The sequence below is a fragment of the Mya arenaria genome, chromosome 8, assembly GCF_026914265.1.
Source record: "Mya arenaria isolate MELC-2E11 chromosome 8, ASM2691426v1".
NCBI lineage: Eukaryota > Metazoa > Mollusca > Bivalvia > Myida > Myidae > Mya > Mya arenaria.
Window position 1 is genome coordinate 18,169,154 of NC_069129.1, and position 18,151 is coordinate 18,187,304.

An 18,151-nucleotide genomic window follows, 5' to 3' on the forward strand; every position below is an offset into this window, starting at 1 on the left:
TTCTTCACAATCGTTGTATAATATATAACGTTTAAACTAACCACGCACACTACACCCACACCTCTGAAGAGTCAGCTATAGAGTAGTCAATAAAGTAAAACAAGTAGAACTTCACTAATGAACGAAGATTGAAAAATCAAAAAATATTTTTAGGGCGCTGTCTCACAGATGATAAAACAGCGGGAAAAAAAAGAAAATTGTCGAAAAATGACAAAAACTTGGCATCGATGTGTACAATGCATTGAAACTTACTAACTGAAGAACCACATAGTTTACAATATTAATTTTTAGCAGTTATTTCATATTTTTCCATTAAAAAAGATCACTGTGTATGTCTACCAGGTAGAATTCATTCCTTATGCGTGATTGGCTAGTCGGTGTTATCACGTGATATTACTGAGGTAGGTGTATAGCTTAATTATGTCACCCGATTAGAATAAGCCTTAATAACTCAGTCAGTAAGATGCTGGACTTCAATTTTGGCGACACAGGTTCAAACCCGGTCTCCGACACAATTTCTTTTTTACATTTTGGTTATTTTTTTTATAATTATGATATCAAATTTTAACACATTCTATAAGATAATTGTCCTGAGATTCGTTACAGAAAAAAACTTTTTTTGGTGCCAATCTGTGACACAGTCCCTGTTAAGGTGTTTGTAAGATCAATTTCCATGTTAGTACTCTAAGGGGAGGTCACTATTTTTGAGTTTGCTGAAGAATTGTTGTCTGCTACCTTCTTGTTCGTGTTCTTTGCTACGACGTCAAAAATGGCGTCGCTGGAAACCCATGGAACGTCGTCGCATATTTTTATGAAACTCCTGGAAAAGTTGGATGGTAATCAGCATATAAAGACAATCAGAAACCATTTAGATGGCCTTAGCAAAACTCACAATGAAATAGAAGAAGAAACACAGTCGGAAAAGTAAATTTGATTGCATTGCTACACATTTCCGCGATATTTTTGTTTTGATTGCACTTAGTGATGAAATAGTTTGTGTTTTCTAAACACTTTATTTAGTAATGAGGATACTGTATTTGTAAACGAATCCAAAGCAAATAAAAAAAAAGTTAATTAAGTTATTAAAATTGAGCAATTAGATTTATAAGAAATATATAAGATATTATTATTATTTTTCTTTTTACTGATTGTTGATTAGTTAACTGGTTGCTTTTTGTTGTTACTTTATTTTTTGTTGATATTGACGTTCATTGACGTTCCAGTTTGCTTCAAATTTGAAGTCAGGAGAGCACTTAAAATGGCTTCTAGCCAGGGGCATCGCTAGTCCAAATAATTGTACGTTGATGTTTTTTATGATTTTTGATGTGGCAAATCCTTCATGTACAAATTGGTTTTACTAAAAGTGGGAAGTTATTCTGATTGAGATTCTGGGTTAAAGCATATTGCATCTTTAAAATACCATATTTTTTTAAATTTTTCATTAGTTCCATACACATAAAAAAAATCCAACAAATTATTATGAGTTTGATGAGTTTTTCTTCATTTCATACTGTCAAAACATCACGATATATATGAAGGGCACCTGCAAGGCTGCTGTTCACAGTTTTACCAAAAACAGAACACTCGCCCAGTTGTTACGATTGCATTTACAAGGTCTATCTCGAAGCTTGCCTGAGATAGTCTAAGTGTTACGCTTGGCATAATTGTTGTCTGTGTCAGTCAAGTTTTGTTTTATTGGAAAGGTAAATCCTGTGTTTTAATGCATTTAATGCTTGTTTTGTGCAAAATATATTAAAAAATTTGCACTTAGATGGTAAAATATGAATATAAACCTTTATTATCAATTTCAAACATAAATTACTTCTCTAAATACTATACTAATTTTAATATTGTTTTTAAAACCACGCTGTTTTGCACTAACCCGTTTAGACGTTAGGGATTGGAAGAATCCAGTATAACATGTCTATTAATTTGGACTAGGGGCATAGTCCTCTTTTCATGTGGATTCATAATTGTGCTAGGGGGTTCCGAGGGCATGCCCCCTCGGAAATTTTTGAAAACAATGGTGCAATCTGGTGCATTCTGATGTGCTTTATTTAGTACTGGAAAATGGACAGTTTTAGGATCATGTAGTCAAGTACGCATACTACAACTTTGTCTTATTTCATATGGATAATTTCTGTGATTCAATTGGCAGACTTCGGTTTTTGATCTGCTATTTTTAGAATATGATTGCAAACGCCTAACATGCAGTGACGATTGAATCTGCTATATTTAGAACCACTCCAACTGGCAACCAATTTTGGCCCATAATGATTGCTTAAATCATTGATGATTTAACAGACAAGTGTCGGAATTCACTCTGCAGTGCTCGTTTATCTTCGGACTCCTGAGCAGACAGAATATAATCTGCAGATTTAAGTGTTTTTGTCATACTCTGCATGTATTCAGGTTTCTGTCATGGGCAAGGTATGAAAAGAACATCAAGATCATTGGAGCTGATGTCCCGTCAGGCATTCTACCGAGTGGCAAAGATGGGCAGTTACTGGATGTTAAAGTCTTTGTGAGAAATGGACCTGATGATGCGGTGTATGACAATAATAAAGCAATAAGAGACCGGGTATGTTTTACAGTTAGTAGCTAGTGTTTTAATTGAATAAAAAAAATAGCAGAAGAGCAGGTCATAATGTATTAACTTTTTTGTCAAGATTCAATGTATGCGCATCAGAAACGAAATAGATCTGGTGATTTTATCGGGATTTTTTTCCCACTGCCTATGCCTTTTTTATTGCGAAACAAATCTGACTTTGATGGGAAAAAAAATCCATACAAATATAGGAAATAAATGCAAATGTACAAAAACGTGCAATGTTTCATTCATTTAATTATATTGTCATTGACAAGGAATTTCGCTAATGCAGAAAACCTGAGCCCCGTACTCCAATTTCTTGCTAGCTGGGACCCTCATTGTAACAGTTATCCAACTCCACAAATTTGCCCGCCCAAATAATCAAGCCTAGGGGCTCGTTTCATTAAGGGAATTTTAGTAGGAACTACAAACATCTGAAAGCTTTAGGAATATCATAGATGGCAACATTTAGTTTTTTTTTTTTTTCTTCATTTCTTTACCCAGTCATTGCCTTTAAAAATTTCAGCACTTGTCCTTTCAGGCAAGTAATTGAGGAAAACCACTTGCCCCAAAACAGTTTTACTTGCCCAAAATAATTAAAAACAACAACAACAGAAATCTAATTGTAGTGTTTATTTACTATTGATCAGACTCTATCTTTTGATTCTATGGCTCGTTCTATATTAAAAAAGGCTAATGCAAGATTGAAATATCTATATCAAAAGAAAGGTTACCTTACAAAACACACCAAGAAACTCCTTCTCATGGCCTTAATTCAATGCCATTTTGATTATGCCTGTTCTATGAGGTATCATGGTCTGACCAAGTTTCTTAAAACCAAGCTCCAAACCACACAAAATAAACTTATGAGGTTTGTTATGGATCTAGATGCAAGGTCTCACATTGGCCCAGAACACTTTAAATTACTCAACTGGTTACCTGTCAACAAACGTGTAGACCAGATTATTTTGGGTCATGTCTTTAGAATAAAAAATGGCATAGCCCCGGACTACATGGGAGACAATTTAATCTCCCAAGATACTGTGCACACACATAGGACAAGGTTATGTCAGAAAGGGGCTTATGCTGTTCCAGAGGTCAAAGGTTTTGGGTTAAAGTCCTTCTTCTTTTCTGGTATTTCCTTATGGAACAAGTTGCCATCTTGTATCGCACAGACTAAGAAATTACCTGTTTTTAAATTGCTAGTAAAGAATCTTTTTTTAGATAATTTGGCATAATAAGTTATGCTATTTAAAGGTATTTTTTTTTTTCATTTATTTATTCAAAGATTTTCAGCAAAGGAACTATTTTAACTTAACCTCGCATTTTATAAGTACTACATACTTTCATATTCATACTATATTGTGATAATAATATTTAACTTTCTCAACTTATAACTTTGTTACTAAATTATGTAAAAAGACTGTGATACAACTATGGCAATAATTATTTTAATACATAAACACTTACTTTTAATATATTTGTGCAATTTCGATTACAGCTATATTATTACTTAAATATGGCAGATTTCACGTTTTGGTGACCAAAAAGTTCCCGGCGAATATTGATTTTTAAAATTTATTGCAGATTTGTGATTTCAACATAATCTTTTACAGCAATTTCTTATCTATCATATTTTAGAACATTTGCAATGATTTATTCATGCATTTTTATAAAAAAAAGAATTTTGTATCACCATACCATTTGTGCTAGTGTTACAATATTGCCGGTAAAAACTTGTTTTTTTTTTAATATTTTGATCCAAAGAAGTATTTTGTCTTGCACTAAATGGTTCATTTATCTATAAAACAGATTGTACAGACAAAAGATAAAGATTGTTTCGTTTTTCTCAAATAAATTTATTGAAACAAACCCTAATTGGACAACAAGACAGAAAATGTTTTCTGCAAACATAGGTTTTCTTTTTATATCAGATCAGAAAAAGCTATAAACATAAATGTTTTGTTGTGGTAATATAAATGTCTCTAGTATGGTGCAATTATCATTACCTTTAATATTAAACATATATATTATAAATTGCTAATTGCGAGTATGTGCTAGTGTTACCACAAAACAGAATGAGTAACATTAGCAGTATGTCACATTAGCAGTTGGACAAAATGTTTCACAACAAATTAAAATACAGACCTACCACAGACTGTTTGAGCTTGATACAGTATAAAACAAACTATATAAATGATTGATAAACACGGTCAATTGATAATCACAAAAATTCTTAATTCTGTCCAATAAATAACGATATCAAACACAAAAGCGGTATGAATTCAATATAAACTACGTACCTAATGAATGAATACTTACAAACGATAGTTTACAGACGACATTGTTATGTTCGAATAATTGACTCTGGGAAAGTCATCAAATTTCAACGATTTTCTTGCTTTATTAAGCGCTTGTCTTAATGCTAGCGTGACATAATGTTAACGTTACATCGAAGGACAGAATGAGCCAAACTTGGATTAAGTTTTTATCAACGGTATTCACCACTATTTTTATCATTTCAATGTCAACTGTGAACCAGTCCAATATAAAAGTAATCGCTACCCGGATGTTAACCCTCAGTCGGTGTAAATTATTCACGAATAGAAAAGGTGCTATCGTCATGCTAAAATGGGACAGAATCGATTTTGAGTAACATTAACACATTTTTAGACCTAAAAAACTTTATGATCGGGAATGACCAATTTCTTGTTACATGCAATACTGTTTTTATCCGACAAGTAGTCTTTGTTTTCAGTGATTTAATAAAGGTGTGTTTAGGCTTAAAACAGTTAGCAGTGGATCATGTCTGCTAATGTTACACAACAATTCGAGGACAGATTACCGTAACGTTATCACCATGCGCAATTACCGAAAATTTAAGTATATTACGAACGAAATGCAATGATTTTAGATATATTATTGTTTTAATTAACATTTCTTGCAAACATTATTCAACAGACAAGAATAAAATACTTACCAGATGTTACTGAAAAGCATCCTCAAAAAAGTGGTATATTGGTACCGGGAAGATTTTCTGTCTTTTTTGTCCTAAATATCGGCATATTTTTACATTTTTTTACCTTATTTAACACAATATTTTCATTATTTTAATACAAATCACTTCTATTAGGTGTTCTTATTGGGTTGGGGAAGGCAATTGCTGTATATATGACGTTGACATGCAATAACAATAAATGAAAGCAAATGGGCCAAATAATTGCCTTTTTTGTGAAATCTGCCATATGCAATGCCTCCCTATGCCAAGCCACCAAAACAAAAGACCACAATGGACATAGAGTTTTCTCTTTTTTGTGTCATCCTTGGTTTGGTGTGCCTGTCATGGCTATTGAAAATATCATGTATGTATATATTATTTTATTATTATATTTATTTACTATACATGTTGTTTATTTTATATGTCCATGTATGTGCATTCCTTACTGAAATAAATCTATCTATCTATTCCCTAAAAGATAACAGCAAATTGAAAACAAGGTCTTCAGTCATCCTAAGTCATCATCAACATTTCTGATGGGGTTGGTGAAGTCATCATCAACATTTCTAATGAGAATGGTGAAGTCATCATCAACATTTCTGATTCTGATGGTGAAGTCATCATCATTATCATCACCATCCTCATTAGAATCATGTCATTCAGACGCTTATAGACGCTTAATAATTTATTATTTAATTATGGGCAGACACTTGGATGCCTTTTAATTGAATACTACAAATGCTGAGCAGGCGGAATGCTGTGGCTTCACCAATTCATGCGTCAATATACGAAAGCCAATATTTATAACATCCATTCTGGATTTGTGAATTTTTGCTGAAGAAATTAAGGGATTTAAATTTGGGAATAATGCACATGCCTGTTCGGGCAACCACCTGGATATTTTGACTTGTCCGAAACAGTGTTTACTTGTCCCGGGCTTCGGGCAACCCAGTTACGATGAAGACTGTTTACCCATTTTTATTTTAATAATTGCTAATGCTGAGACATGTTTAATTAACATACGTATGTAAGTAACACAACAACCAAAATAAGAAGAATGTAAAACTAAAATAATTTCAATTGAAGACTATAAGGTCGTTAACAAAACACCCCCTTGGCTTGTAAATGAAATTGCTTTTTTGTCATACTTTTATAGTAATATAAAAAAACACTTTTTAACTAAATAAACAATAGCAGATACTTTGCTGTACACAGTATGAAAAGCCTGCTATGTAGAATTAAGCAATTAATTATATCACTGATTTGTTAATATTGAATCGCGCAAAAATGGTGAAATGACAAAATGTAAAAAAAAGACTTCACATATTAATAGCAATTAACAGTGTAAATCTATCTTCCTGCAGGTTGCTCGCGGTAACAGTTTCCTTCAGCTGAACTCGGGCCGAACATTCTGCGTATTACAGGCTATGAAAAAGTTCACTGGGGGGTTAGGGGATGACGATGACAGAGAAGCAGGAGATATGATGGTCTGGGAGAAATACTTTACCAAGGTATGGACAATGATCAAAATTGATGCAAGTCTGCAAGCCCTTCTCAAGGAGGCCACTTTTTAGAATGCTTTGCAAAAATTGAAAATGTTACTTGTTACCTACTCCATGTGACTTATTTACACAACACACATTATGCTTTTTTATATCCTGGCCTTTGGATAAAATGAAATTTACAGTATTAAGGATTGTTCAAGAAAATCTTGTACTAATTTCCAACATTTACCATAGGTTGGGAGGTGCTAAGATGACTATATTAAGCTTTCATATCATTTTTAACTGCAGTCATGTTTTTTTCATTTTTTAAAGAACAAAAAAGGTAGGTTATTTCCGCTCATGTGAGCTGTGACCATTGCTAAACAGCATTCAAGATATATGCATCAAACTTAGTATGCCAGTTAATAGAAGTGTTGAGGCAAAATTAGAAAAAAAAATGAACATTAGTATAGACTCTATATATTGTATGATTTGTATCAGATAAATGTACATGCTGTTGTTATTTTCTTTATTTGAGTAATATCTTTGTTCAAACCGACTGTTTGATCTTAATAACTAATCTCAATGCTTATTTCATGTGTTTACCTTGCTTGCATAAAAATGAATGATCAGTATGCACATTGCAGCCTTTTAAAGAGGCCGATCATGTTGTGAGTACGGAAAAGGCTAATGGGGAGGCCGCCCACCTTAGCTGCTTCAGGCTGGACGGACAACTCATTCTGTGTGGCGGGTCGAAGAATGTCCACTTGCTCTTCAACACCAGAAGTCAGTAATTTGTTTCCATATAAAGTGAACTGTGTTACAGTAAGTTTTTATTTTTCTAAATGATTTATATGATTAAGCCAAACACAACGTAGCTGCCCCTCATTTTTTTAGTGAAGCAAAGATAAATACTAACTGTATAAGTGTCTGTTGTTTGTTTCGATATAAAGTGAACTATGTAGTAGTGTTGATTTTTCTTATCGATTAATATGATAAGGCCAGGCACAACCTAACTGCCTCTCGTTTGTTTAGTGAAGCAAAGATAAATACAAACTGTCTGAGTGTGCAAAATTAAAATTAATTAAATGACTGAATGGAATATATTTGTCATGCCTTTTTCTAGGCATCTAAAAGATCAGATTGAGGGGTGGGTGCTAGACTGGTTTAAGTTATTAAAGTTGAAGAAATTCAGGTTGTAACTACTGTCTTGTGGCCAACCCTTTAGATAGTCTAACCCACTCTCAAAGACAATATTCTTTAAAATCATACAGATATTCAGATATTGACAAGAAACTCCATATTATTAGAAAAAAAATTGGCTCGATTTTCTTGTCCGTTTTTTGAAGAAAAAGGTTAGGGAATTGTGATAGCCATGTTGACGTTGTTGTCGTGGAAGTACTAAATCTTCAATCTTAGCCATATATAAAAATCCTTTCAAGATATTTAAAGAAACTAGGGACACATGTTGCCAGAGACAATATGTACATGTGCTGCAAGGCCCATAACTCTAGATAAGTTATTAATATGGAAAATATTTGGTTTTAGTCATTATTGCATAGAATAATTTTGTACATTTTTTAACAGAGGATATTGACCTGTATGTGGAGAGTCGCTACCGGATAGCAACCGAGATCTGTCACTCAGTTATGGACTATATGGAAGGGTTGTCGGAGGAGGCACGCACTGACATACTGGAGTTTCTTGCTGACAGTCGATACACGGCCGTATTTGAAATCTTGTCCCCTGCTCATCAACATGTCGTTAACCTGTCCCACTTAAAGAGGTTTACAGTTTCTCTGTTTAGTCGTAGTTGTTGAAAAAAGCAAATGATTTGAAAGAGGCCTGGCCTTTTCATTTTGCGAACAATAAATCGTGAAAATTTAATTATTACATTTTAAGCCTTTTTTTCAAATAATGGTAGGTTGACATTCAGTTATAAACAACTGCTTTAACGCCAGAATAAAAAATATATTAGTGATTGGGTTGAAGCTTAGAATATCTGCCCCTGCTAAAGAAGATGATAAAGCGCTGCTGTGATAAATGCTACTTCGACTAACGACTTGTTTATATTTTTCAGACCAGTGTTGAAGTTTATCTCATGGACTAGATGCGAATTGGAGCCATCAGAAAAGCTAGAACATCTAAATGTTGTACCCCCACAAGTTGGCATTGAGGTAGATTATATTCGGCTACATTAGGATATTAGTTATTTTACCCCAGTGGCCATTTTCATCAACATCTTTGGTTAATTTACAACTAACTGTCGTAGAAAATTTGCTTATTTCTATGATGATCTTGAAAAAATAACAATTTGTGTATTGCAAAAAATGCAAGAAAATGGTCTCAATTATGAATTCATATAGATACATTTGGTAAAAAGTAGGTGGGATGAATTTTGTCAATAATAGGAAATTTTCGCTTCAGTGGAAACAAAAAAAGATTTATGAATAATGCCCCACTTAGTTGATATTTTCCACTAAGATGATTTATGAATATCACCCCACTATGTTTAAAATATCACATTATAGCATAATATCTTCCTACATGCATAAAACATCTAGGCAGAGGTTTAACTTAGCTTCATAATAAATGTTTTTTTTCCAGATTGCACAATGTCTAGGGCTTGACCCCATTTCTTACAAGATTGTACACATGAAGGACCTTGATGAACACATGAAAAAGGTAGGACGTTTTCATTTTTATAAGATTGGAATTTTATTTGTTGAAGATTTTTTAAGTTATTTCTGTTAAATCTGTCTAGTTTCAGATACAAGCAAATGTTGATAATAGTGTAAAAAAGTACCCCAAATATGATTGTATATAAGTGGCTTAAAGCTTTCAACACTTAGCTAAAATGAATTTGTGAAAACATAATTAAAGTTTGGAGTTATTTTCGACCCTAAACTTTCAGGTACGGCAGGGTAGAAATGTGGAGGGGGAAGTTCTCTATTTCCTGGACAAACAAGGACAAGTGATTGGACTGCTGAAGAAGAAATCTGTATGGTGAGCTTACGCATTAATTTCAGCACATGTATATACAATATATATGGAGTCTTTATGCCCTCAAAAGTGGGCATATTAAAATTGCACCGTCCTTCCATCAGTTAGTCTGGCTCAACTTCTCATGTCCGGGCTATGACTTTTTCATGTATGAGCAGATTTTAAAATAACTTGCCCCATGTATTTGACATACTAAGATGACGTGTCGCATGCAAGACCCATGTCCCTGCCTCCAAGGTCAATGTCACATTTGGGGGCCTTCATCACATACTGTGACAGGTCCAGTTACTTATATATTGTTGAACAATTGTGAAAACATTATTACCATATCACAAAATATCATGCTTATTGATAAGACATTATACAAGGGTATGGTCTTGTTTTTTGGGGGATACTGGAGTACCCGGACTAAACAAAAGGAAATCATTAAATTGAAGACTTAAAAAAGACAATAGCTTATTTTTTTGGGTAAGTTTATTGTAGCACAGGTCTGGTGATAAAAACAATGAAAAAACAACACAGCATCAATAAATGATAGGTATTTAAGCACTGATTAAAAAGCACTTTTAATTACTATATCAAAACTTCACAACTGTTTATTTATTATATCAAAACTTCACAACTGTTTATTTAAAAAAAAGTTTGCAAAAGGCTGCAAATCTTAAAAAAGACTTATCACGCAGAATGTGTAACAATTTGAATGCTAGCCAAGAGATTACCTGAGTCATTGAGCACGCTCTTTGATATCCAGGTATAAGATATTGGAAATAAGTTAGGCTACAAAAGTCAGTAACTGACATAGCATGCTGTCAAGGTTACATTTCCAATTGTAGACAAGAGATGACATGTGTCATTCAGCACACACGTTGACATTTTAAGGCTGTGAAAGTCAGTCACTAAATATCAAGCAGTCTGAGTATCGTTCCCAATTGTAGAAAAGCGATAGCAAGTTCAATTTAGCACAGTTTTAAATCCTCAAGAATGTGATAATCAGTCACTAAATATCAAGCAGTTTGAGTAACATTGCCAATTGTATACAAGAGATCTCAAATGTCATTAAGCACGGCTTGAACCCTACAAGAATGTGATTCTCAGTCACATGCAGTTCAAGAAATGTTCCCAATTGAGGTTACATTAGTTACATTTAGCATTAATTCAACTCTTAATTAACCAGTCAATAAAATCTCAAGCTGTCCGAGTATCATTTCCAATTGCAGAAAAGATATTACAAGTTTCATTGAGCACAGCTTCAACCCTTTCCTCGTAGGCTTCCATTCCTTCTGTTGATATCCTCATGTTCTCAGCGATGTGAGGAAATCCTGCTGTGTGGGCTCTTTGTACAAGTTCTTCTGACATCTCCTGAATAGCAGCCCATTTCTTGGTACCATAGGTGTGGTATACAGAGAGAAGCCCCCCTTGTACGGTCATACGTATGGTTCCCAACTGGGCCTCTGTTGTTGACAGCCTCTTGGAAGTGCTGGAGTAGCTGATTACTGAAAACCGACATTGCAGTTAAAATGACTGATTTTTGTGAGGAGATGTTTTCACTTGTTAGAAAAAATAATTTCCTTGTCAGCAAAATTTTCACTTGACCAAGTATAGTAAGGTAGCAAGTTGTTTATTTTGTGACAAATTGTGCAATTCAAGCAAAACTTGATAACAAAAGTCAAATATTAAAAAAAGTTACACCAAATCCAATGGGTTTATAAGCTACCAAGCTGAGAATATTTTGTACATATTATATATAACTTCCAAACATAGTTGTAGAAGTTGTTTTAATGTATAACAAATGTGGAGCTACGAATACATAATACTTCTTTTTTCAACAATTATGCACTTTTAAACAACAAATTTAGACAGTTTGTAAGGATAGAAAGACATCAAAATATTCACATGTATATTATGTGTCTTGTATTAAATGCAAACATTCTATAATGACAACATTTTATGCAATTTCTGCATTATAAGCTTCTGGCAGTTCAAAAATGAATACATCAATGATTTTATAGGAGATATTTTTAAAAAATCACCCATATTACAATGAAAAAAACTGTGACAAGCCCAGCAGTAGAGAAAAGGGTGCAAGGCAAGTTCCCAAACAACAATGAACAATAGAAACAAACATATTAACATCACACATACAAAAACAACACCCCATTAAACCTTTGTATGGTCTATAGGACCATGCCCATGTATTTTTTTTTATAATAAGTTACATAAACCTTTAATTCAGAGTTCTAAGTGAAGTATAATTATACTTACAGAGTTTCCTCATGTTTTGCAGGTTTCTTTCGTAAGTCATCATCTCAAGCAGCATTCTGTCGCTTAGCAACAAAACCTCATCCATGGTTTCTTCTTTTTCACAATATTTCACTAATAATTATCAAAAGTTGTCTTCATAAATATCGTTGAAATAATAAAAGCTCTTTATACTGGCAAAGGGTCAATTTGATGTAGATATTGAAAGTATTTGAAACTGACCTGGCTCACACACAGAATAAGACTGTCTTAAAAATTCCACAATAAAATAATAATTTTTCACACTTCCATCATTATGATTTTGAGAAGTGTGACAATGGAGGCCAATGATTAAAGGGTGTGTATTATCATATTAATGACTATAATTGAAAATGAAATACTGCAATTATCCTTTGATGTAACAAGCTGTGATAAATATATGTCTGTGATGTCCAGCATATTGCATTGCACCTGAAAGGCCTTTATGATATGTTTATTGCATCAAACCTTTCAATATTGTTCATAGCATGTAAACAAACAAATCAATGAATGGAGAAAAAATACACAAATACATTTTTCTGGAGCTAATAGTTGAAAAGTTATAACATCCTATTGTAGTAAGTGAGCGTGCGTTAGTAAATGTATCAAAAATCTACAAAATTATAGTAGTCATTTGCATTGTTTATTACAAATCATGCAATTTAGCAAAGTGGTACGAGGAAATCAGTTAGCCTCATGGATTAGCTGTATTTCACCCATCACTGATATAATTATTTAAGGCTATCATAGTTGTTTTATACAGGTATCTTTTTATTTATCAATATATATGTAGCTTACTGCTGTTGACTTATATACAAGTTAATATACAACTGGATTTTATAAGCGCTTATTAAAAATAGCTTGTTACTGCTACAGCTGTCAGGTGGTTGAGGAAATAGGTTGGAGTTGGTTGGTATGAAATATCAAATCATTTCAAATCTGCCTGTTAATTATGATGAGGCAAACAATAGAATTATCAACAGGCTGAACATTACTGAAATGTTGTTAATTTTTTTATTAAATGTAATATTATTCCAAAACTTAACTCTTGAATATTTACTGTTTTTACAACATGTATGTTTTTATAACTAAGATTCACTAATATATTTTTAAGATAGATTATTTAACTGTAATTTTTATATTTTAAGAAAGAATAAAGTCCAAGCACCAACTCTATCAGGTATATTTGAATTTGTTGTCATTGAGCATATAGAGGTCATTGTCATAAAAAAATCAGAGGGGAAGGTTGAACCACTTTCATTGGTTGGTCAAAACATTGTCGAGCTTGGAGCCTTAAACAGTGTAGACCCAGTGTCAATAGTATTATGTTTTTTAGGTACATTGTGTGTCGCGCCATACGGGAGAAAGTTAAGAGAGCTGTGAACCAGAGCAAACAGAACCCAGACAAGTTCTCCCTCTCCAGACATCTTCACCTGGTAATCTATAAACAAACAATAACATACTTCTGCATTCTGGAGCCTTTTGACCAAGGCTAATTTCTTTAGATGAGTCATGGTTTTATCACAGGGGTTTCTCTCGATTACTTTTACACTTATAAAATAACAATACCCCCATGTCATATAGATAGTTTTAAGTGACTACTTATTTTAGTTTTTTTTTCTCATTTTTTTTCCTGTTTATATTGTCTATACAATATTTATATATATAGGGTAAAAAAATGGAGAGAAACCCCTGTGAAGTTAACAGCTGTAATGCTAATTGAATTAGAGAGAAGCTGGAATGGCCAAGCAGTCAAGATGTTCAGATCATGTCAAATTATTTTTTATTAAGTATCATCAGGATGGTTAATTTTGGTTTTTGAAATAAAAAAAAGTTTTCAAAACTTAAATAAAGGCAAAAGAAACTAAATTTATAGAACTTATAATGATGAAATAAGTTCATATCAAGTAAATCATTCAAAATTAAAAGATTGACACTTTTGTAATGTATCGGTATTAATCTGCAATCGAAGAGTTTTGTTTAACAGACTGTCTCTTGTGGTGCCTTCTGTTTACATTTTAAAGAGGCTGAACTGATGAAGTTGTTTGTTTTCGTCTCAACCTTTTTTTTTCGCCTTGTTTGTCTGTAAGCCAGGCTTTATAATTTGGGACCAAGGCTAAACATAGAATCAGTCTTGTATAGCCTGATGAGCTCCTATTGCTGTTTTGTGCCTTTTTTGTTTATTTACCTTTACTTGTAGTTACTCTCATTTTGATGATTTATAAACACTAGTTATTGTTTATGTCTCTTTCATTGGGTTGATTAAGGATGTTTTTTTTAGCTATATGCGCATGTGTGCTGGTATTAAGACATTTTGCCCAGATTTATTACTTTACTAGGATGATAATGCTTTTATAACCTTTCTGTACGATGATAACGCTTTTATGACCTTTCTGTACGATGATAAGGCTTTTATGACCTTTCTGTACAATGATAACGCTTTTATGACCTTTCTGTACTATGATAGCGCTTTTGTGACCTTTCTGTACAATGATAATGCTTTTATAACCTTTCTGTACAATGATAACGCTTTTATAACCTTTCTGTACGATGATAAGGCTTTTATAACCTTTCTGTACGATGATAACGCTTTTATAACCTTTCTGTACAATGATAAGGCTTTTATAACCTTTCTGTACAATGATAAGGCTTTTATAACCTTTCTGTACGATGATAACGCTTTTATAACCTTTCTGTACAATGATAGCGCTTTTGTGACCTTTCTGTACAATGATAATGCTTTTATAACCTTTCTGTACAATGATAACACTTTTGTGACCTTTCTGTACAGTGATAACGCTTTTATGACCTTATATACAATGATAACGCTTTTGTGACCTTATATACAATGATAACGCCTTTATGACCTTTCTTAACCAGGTTGAGAGGCGGATGAAGGAGATACAGAAATGGCTTAATCTTGACCATCAAACTACACAAGAATGGACGGTGAGAATATAAGTAAAATTATGTTGTAAATGCTGTCAATTTCATCAAATAGGTTGTGCATAGTTGTCTACTTTTATCATGGCTCATTGCAATTACAATTCAATGTTGTTGCATTTCTAAAGTGAATCATTAGCTTTTAATGTTTTCGAAATAAAAGATTTAAGATTGATAAAAATGTCTTTATTTGATTGTGCTTTTATGATATTTATTAAATGGCTTGTTGTCAATGTATTTATCAGTGACAAAAAGGGATTGTTGGAATGTGTTTTGATGTTGAAACATTTGAATTTTTCTGGTTCACAGGAACTGGGTAGTAAATGTGTGAAGTGGGCGTTACATGCTGTTGAACAGGACACGCTGCCAATGTCAGAAGTCCAGGATCTATTTCCTGTATACTGGTAGGTCAACTATTGACATGATGTTAAAATAGGATAGTATATTTGGCCACCCTTATAAATAAAAGTGTGTCCATCAATAACATTTGAAGGACTTCTTGGAGGGTTCTTAATTTGCATACACATTGATCATGTTTAGAAGATGGCCTCAAACTTACAGGGGTCAGTAAGTCCAAGTTCTAGGTGATCTTTACAAAAATAAGAGTACCGCCAAATTTCAGTTTATATTAATCAACTTTGGGTAAAACTCAAAAACCATCTAAAACAGAGTTATACCACTTCATGAATACCAAGTTTCTATTGGATATCTTTAATGTTTTTTGAGTAATGGCCAAAGTCAAGGTTTGGCATGACGCCTTTATTGACGTCAAGGCTCTCTCAATACTTTTTTCTTCAAAACAGTTACAACAAAACAGACAAGCTAAAAACACAGGGCAATCAATTGTTTAGAACAAATTAAAATGTCAACATTATCCAGCATGTGAAATAATGCTATGATTTGCAAATGTTTTACTATGTCTTTCCCATTAAACGCAGGGAATATTTTTATGAAACTAATTATTTATCTAGGTCAAGGTTTCTGAAAGAGACAGACAACAGTGACTTGATAAATGTTGGTGAAGAGGTGATGATTTCTGGTGATCAAAGCAAGGAGGGAGCCTGTGCCAGCTGACAGGAATTTACTGATATCGTAAACAGAGGAATTAACACAGTAATATTACTGTCCGATCATATGACAATCCAAATGGGAATGTCCAGGTACAACTTACAAGTTAAGATGGTTATTATGTTTAAAATTAAACTGACAGCTGAAAAACTATTCAATGAGGTTTGATGTTGTCTGTATGTTAGAATTAGCTTTCAGTTATTGAAATTTATTACCATAGGTTATCTTTAATTTATGAATTTTTTTATATGTCTCTGGAGACACATGATTTCTGTTCTTTTTTAGGTATGCATAAATTGTTACTGTGATCTGTACAAATGTATATACATTTTTAAAATAAATTATATTAGCGAATTTGTTGTTTTTGTTAAGAAATTGTTATTTTGATAGCCTTAGTGTCATAGGCAACAGTGTACAATTAAGCAACAGTGTACAATTAAGTTATGATTTGCAGGATTGATGTCATTATCGGGGTATGAATGCAATTGGGCTGGTCGAAGTGTGTGGGGTCTAACTCCATGCGTACTTTGACCAGCCCAATTGCGTTCATATCCCTGATAATAACATCAATCCCGCAATTCATTACTTATATTTACACCAGTATTTTATTATTTCATTCAAGAATTGTTTAATAAATACTCTATTTCATTGAAGAAAACATTTCTTACCCATTCTGTAAATAGAACGACTAGACTGTTACCAGAAACACTTTATCAAATGACAACACAATAAGGCCGGAAAAGATAAACCACTTCAAGTCACTGTTAAACATAAAATTGAAACACTTATGGCAACAATACATTTAAGATATCATAAAATACACTTTCTAAAATGTTGATTTATATTTTACGGGACCTGCTGACACAATACAAACAATAACAAGGTCAATAGTTTTCATGTATATTGTTATGCGATGAATTGCGATCCTAACATATCCGAAGATGTTGCGTTCATCAAATTTTAACTGCAATTGCCGAAAGGCAGTTCATTTAAGGAATGGAAATTGAGGTGTAAATATCAGACAGTAATTGACATCCATTTCAGTAGTGATTTATCATCATCATGTTCATACTTTGCTTTGTAAAAATATTAGTGATCAATAATTCCAAACTGCATAGGAAGGAAGGAAAGTTTGTCATGAAAACATGCTATTCTGAAGGCTGTTTGTTCGCATAGGCCTAATCACTAATGGCTATCTCATCAACGAGACCTTTCAGACTCTTGTCATTTTCCTGTGACAGCTTTTTTGTTTACATTTTGTTCATGTAAGTTTTCAATTTATTTATGACTTATAAATATTCTAACCCTGCCATGAGTATAATAATTATTGTGTCTATCGAAAAACACTTTTTTAAGGATGTAAGAAGAAGATTAAGGAGAAGTATGCTACTCTCCCTCGCGTCGGCATCACACCTTGGTTAAGGTATTGCATGTATGGACCTTTAAGTTCTTATCTCAGCAAAGACGACATGTATTGCATTGAAACTTTATTAAAGTAATTATCTATTTTTACAATAATTCATGTGTTTATGAAATGTACATGTAGTTATATTGTTTATTTATGTCGCATCTCAGTCGGTTTGTTTTTATACCCTCACATGATTATCGTTGTTGTAGCAATCAATTGCTGTTGCAATATATTTATCGTTTATGTTATAAAGGTAGTTGTTGTTATAACCCTGTGCTGAATTATTAAAGAAAAATTTAACATATTTTGACAATTCCTTGGTAAATAAATGTTTGTCTAATGAAACTTGTTACTATGAGTTATCAAAAGTCCTTATCATC

At 33.0% G+C, this 18,151-nt stretch overlaps 2 protein-coding genes across 2 annotated transcripts; one reads left to right on the forward strand and one right to left on the reverse strand.

The window, feature by feature from the left end:
• Positions 1 to 753: 753 nt before the first annotated feature.
• On the forward strand, positions 754 to 16,717 carry LOC128242961 (uncharacterized). Its single transcript, XM_052960418.1, has 12 exons — positions 754 to 924; positions 2,413 to 2,581; positions 6,953 to 7,099; positions 7,720 to 7,858; positions 8,660 to 8,858; positions 9,153 to 9,249; positions 9,680 to 9,757; positions 9,987 to 10,078; positions 13,689 to 13,788; positions 15,233 to 15,301; positions 15,605 to 15,699; positions 16,267 to 16,717. The coding sequence occupies exons 1-12, from the start codon at positions 770 to 772 to the stop codon at positions 16,367 to 16,369; spliced, it is 1,443 nt and encodes a 480-aa protein (XP_052816378.1). The 5' UTR covers positions 754 to 769; the 3' UTR covers positions 16,370 to 16,717.
• Positions 11,191 to 13,679, reverse strand: LOC128242964 (uncharacterized). The gene is made up of 2 exons (XM_052960420.1): positions 12,338 to 13,679; positions 11,191 to 11,568 (listed from the first exon to the last, which is right to left on the reverse strand). Exons 1-2 carry the CDS (start codon positions 12,420 to 12,422, stop codon positions 11,261 to 11,263), a joined length of 393 nt encoding a protein of 130 aa, XP_052816380.1. The 5' UTR covers positions 12,423 to 13,679; the 3' UTR covers positions 11,191 to 11,260.
• Positions 16,718 to 18,151: the final 1,434 nt, after the last annotated feature.

Excerpts from the sequence above, each read along its gene's own strand:
- LOC128242964 (XM_052960420.1), bottom strand. The coding sequence starts at position 12,422 with ATGGATGAGGTTTTGTTGCTAAGCGACAGAATGCTGCTTGAGATGATG. Across the intron at positions 11,569-12,337 it reads GCAAAACATGAGGAAACTCT|TAATCAGCTACTCCAGCACT; the intron begins GTAAGTATAATT and ends GTCGGTTTTCAG.
- LOC128242961 (XM_052960418.1), top strand. The coding sequence starts at position 770 with ATGGCGTCGCTGGAAACCCATGGAACGTCGTCGCATATTTTTATGAAA. Across the intron at positions 2,582-6,952 it reads ATAAAGCAATAAGAGACCGG|GTTGCTCGCGGTAACAGTTT; the intron begins GTATGTTTTACA and ends ATCTTCCTGCAG. Across the intron at positions 10,079-13,688 it reads CTGAAGAAGAAATCTGTATG|GTACATTGTGTGTCGCGCCA; the intron begins GTGAGCTTACGC and ends TATGTTTTTTAG.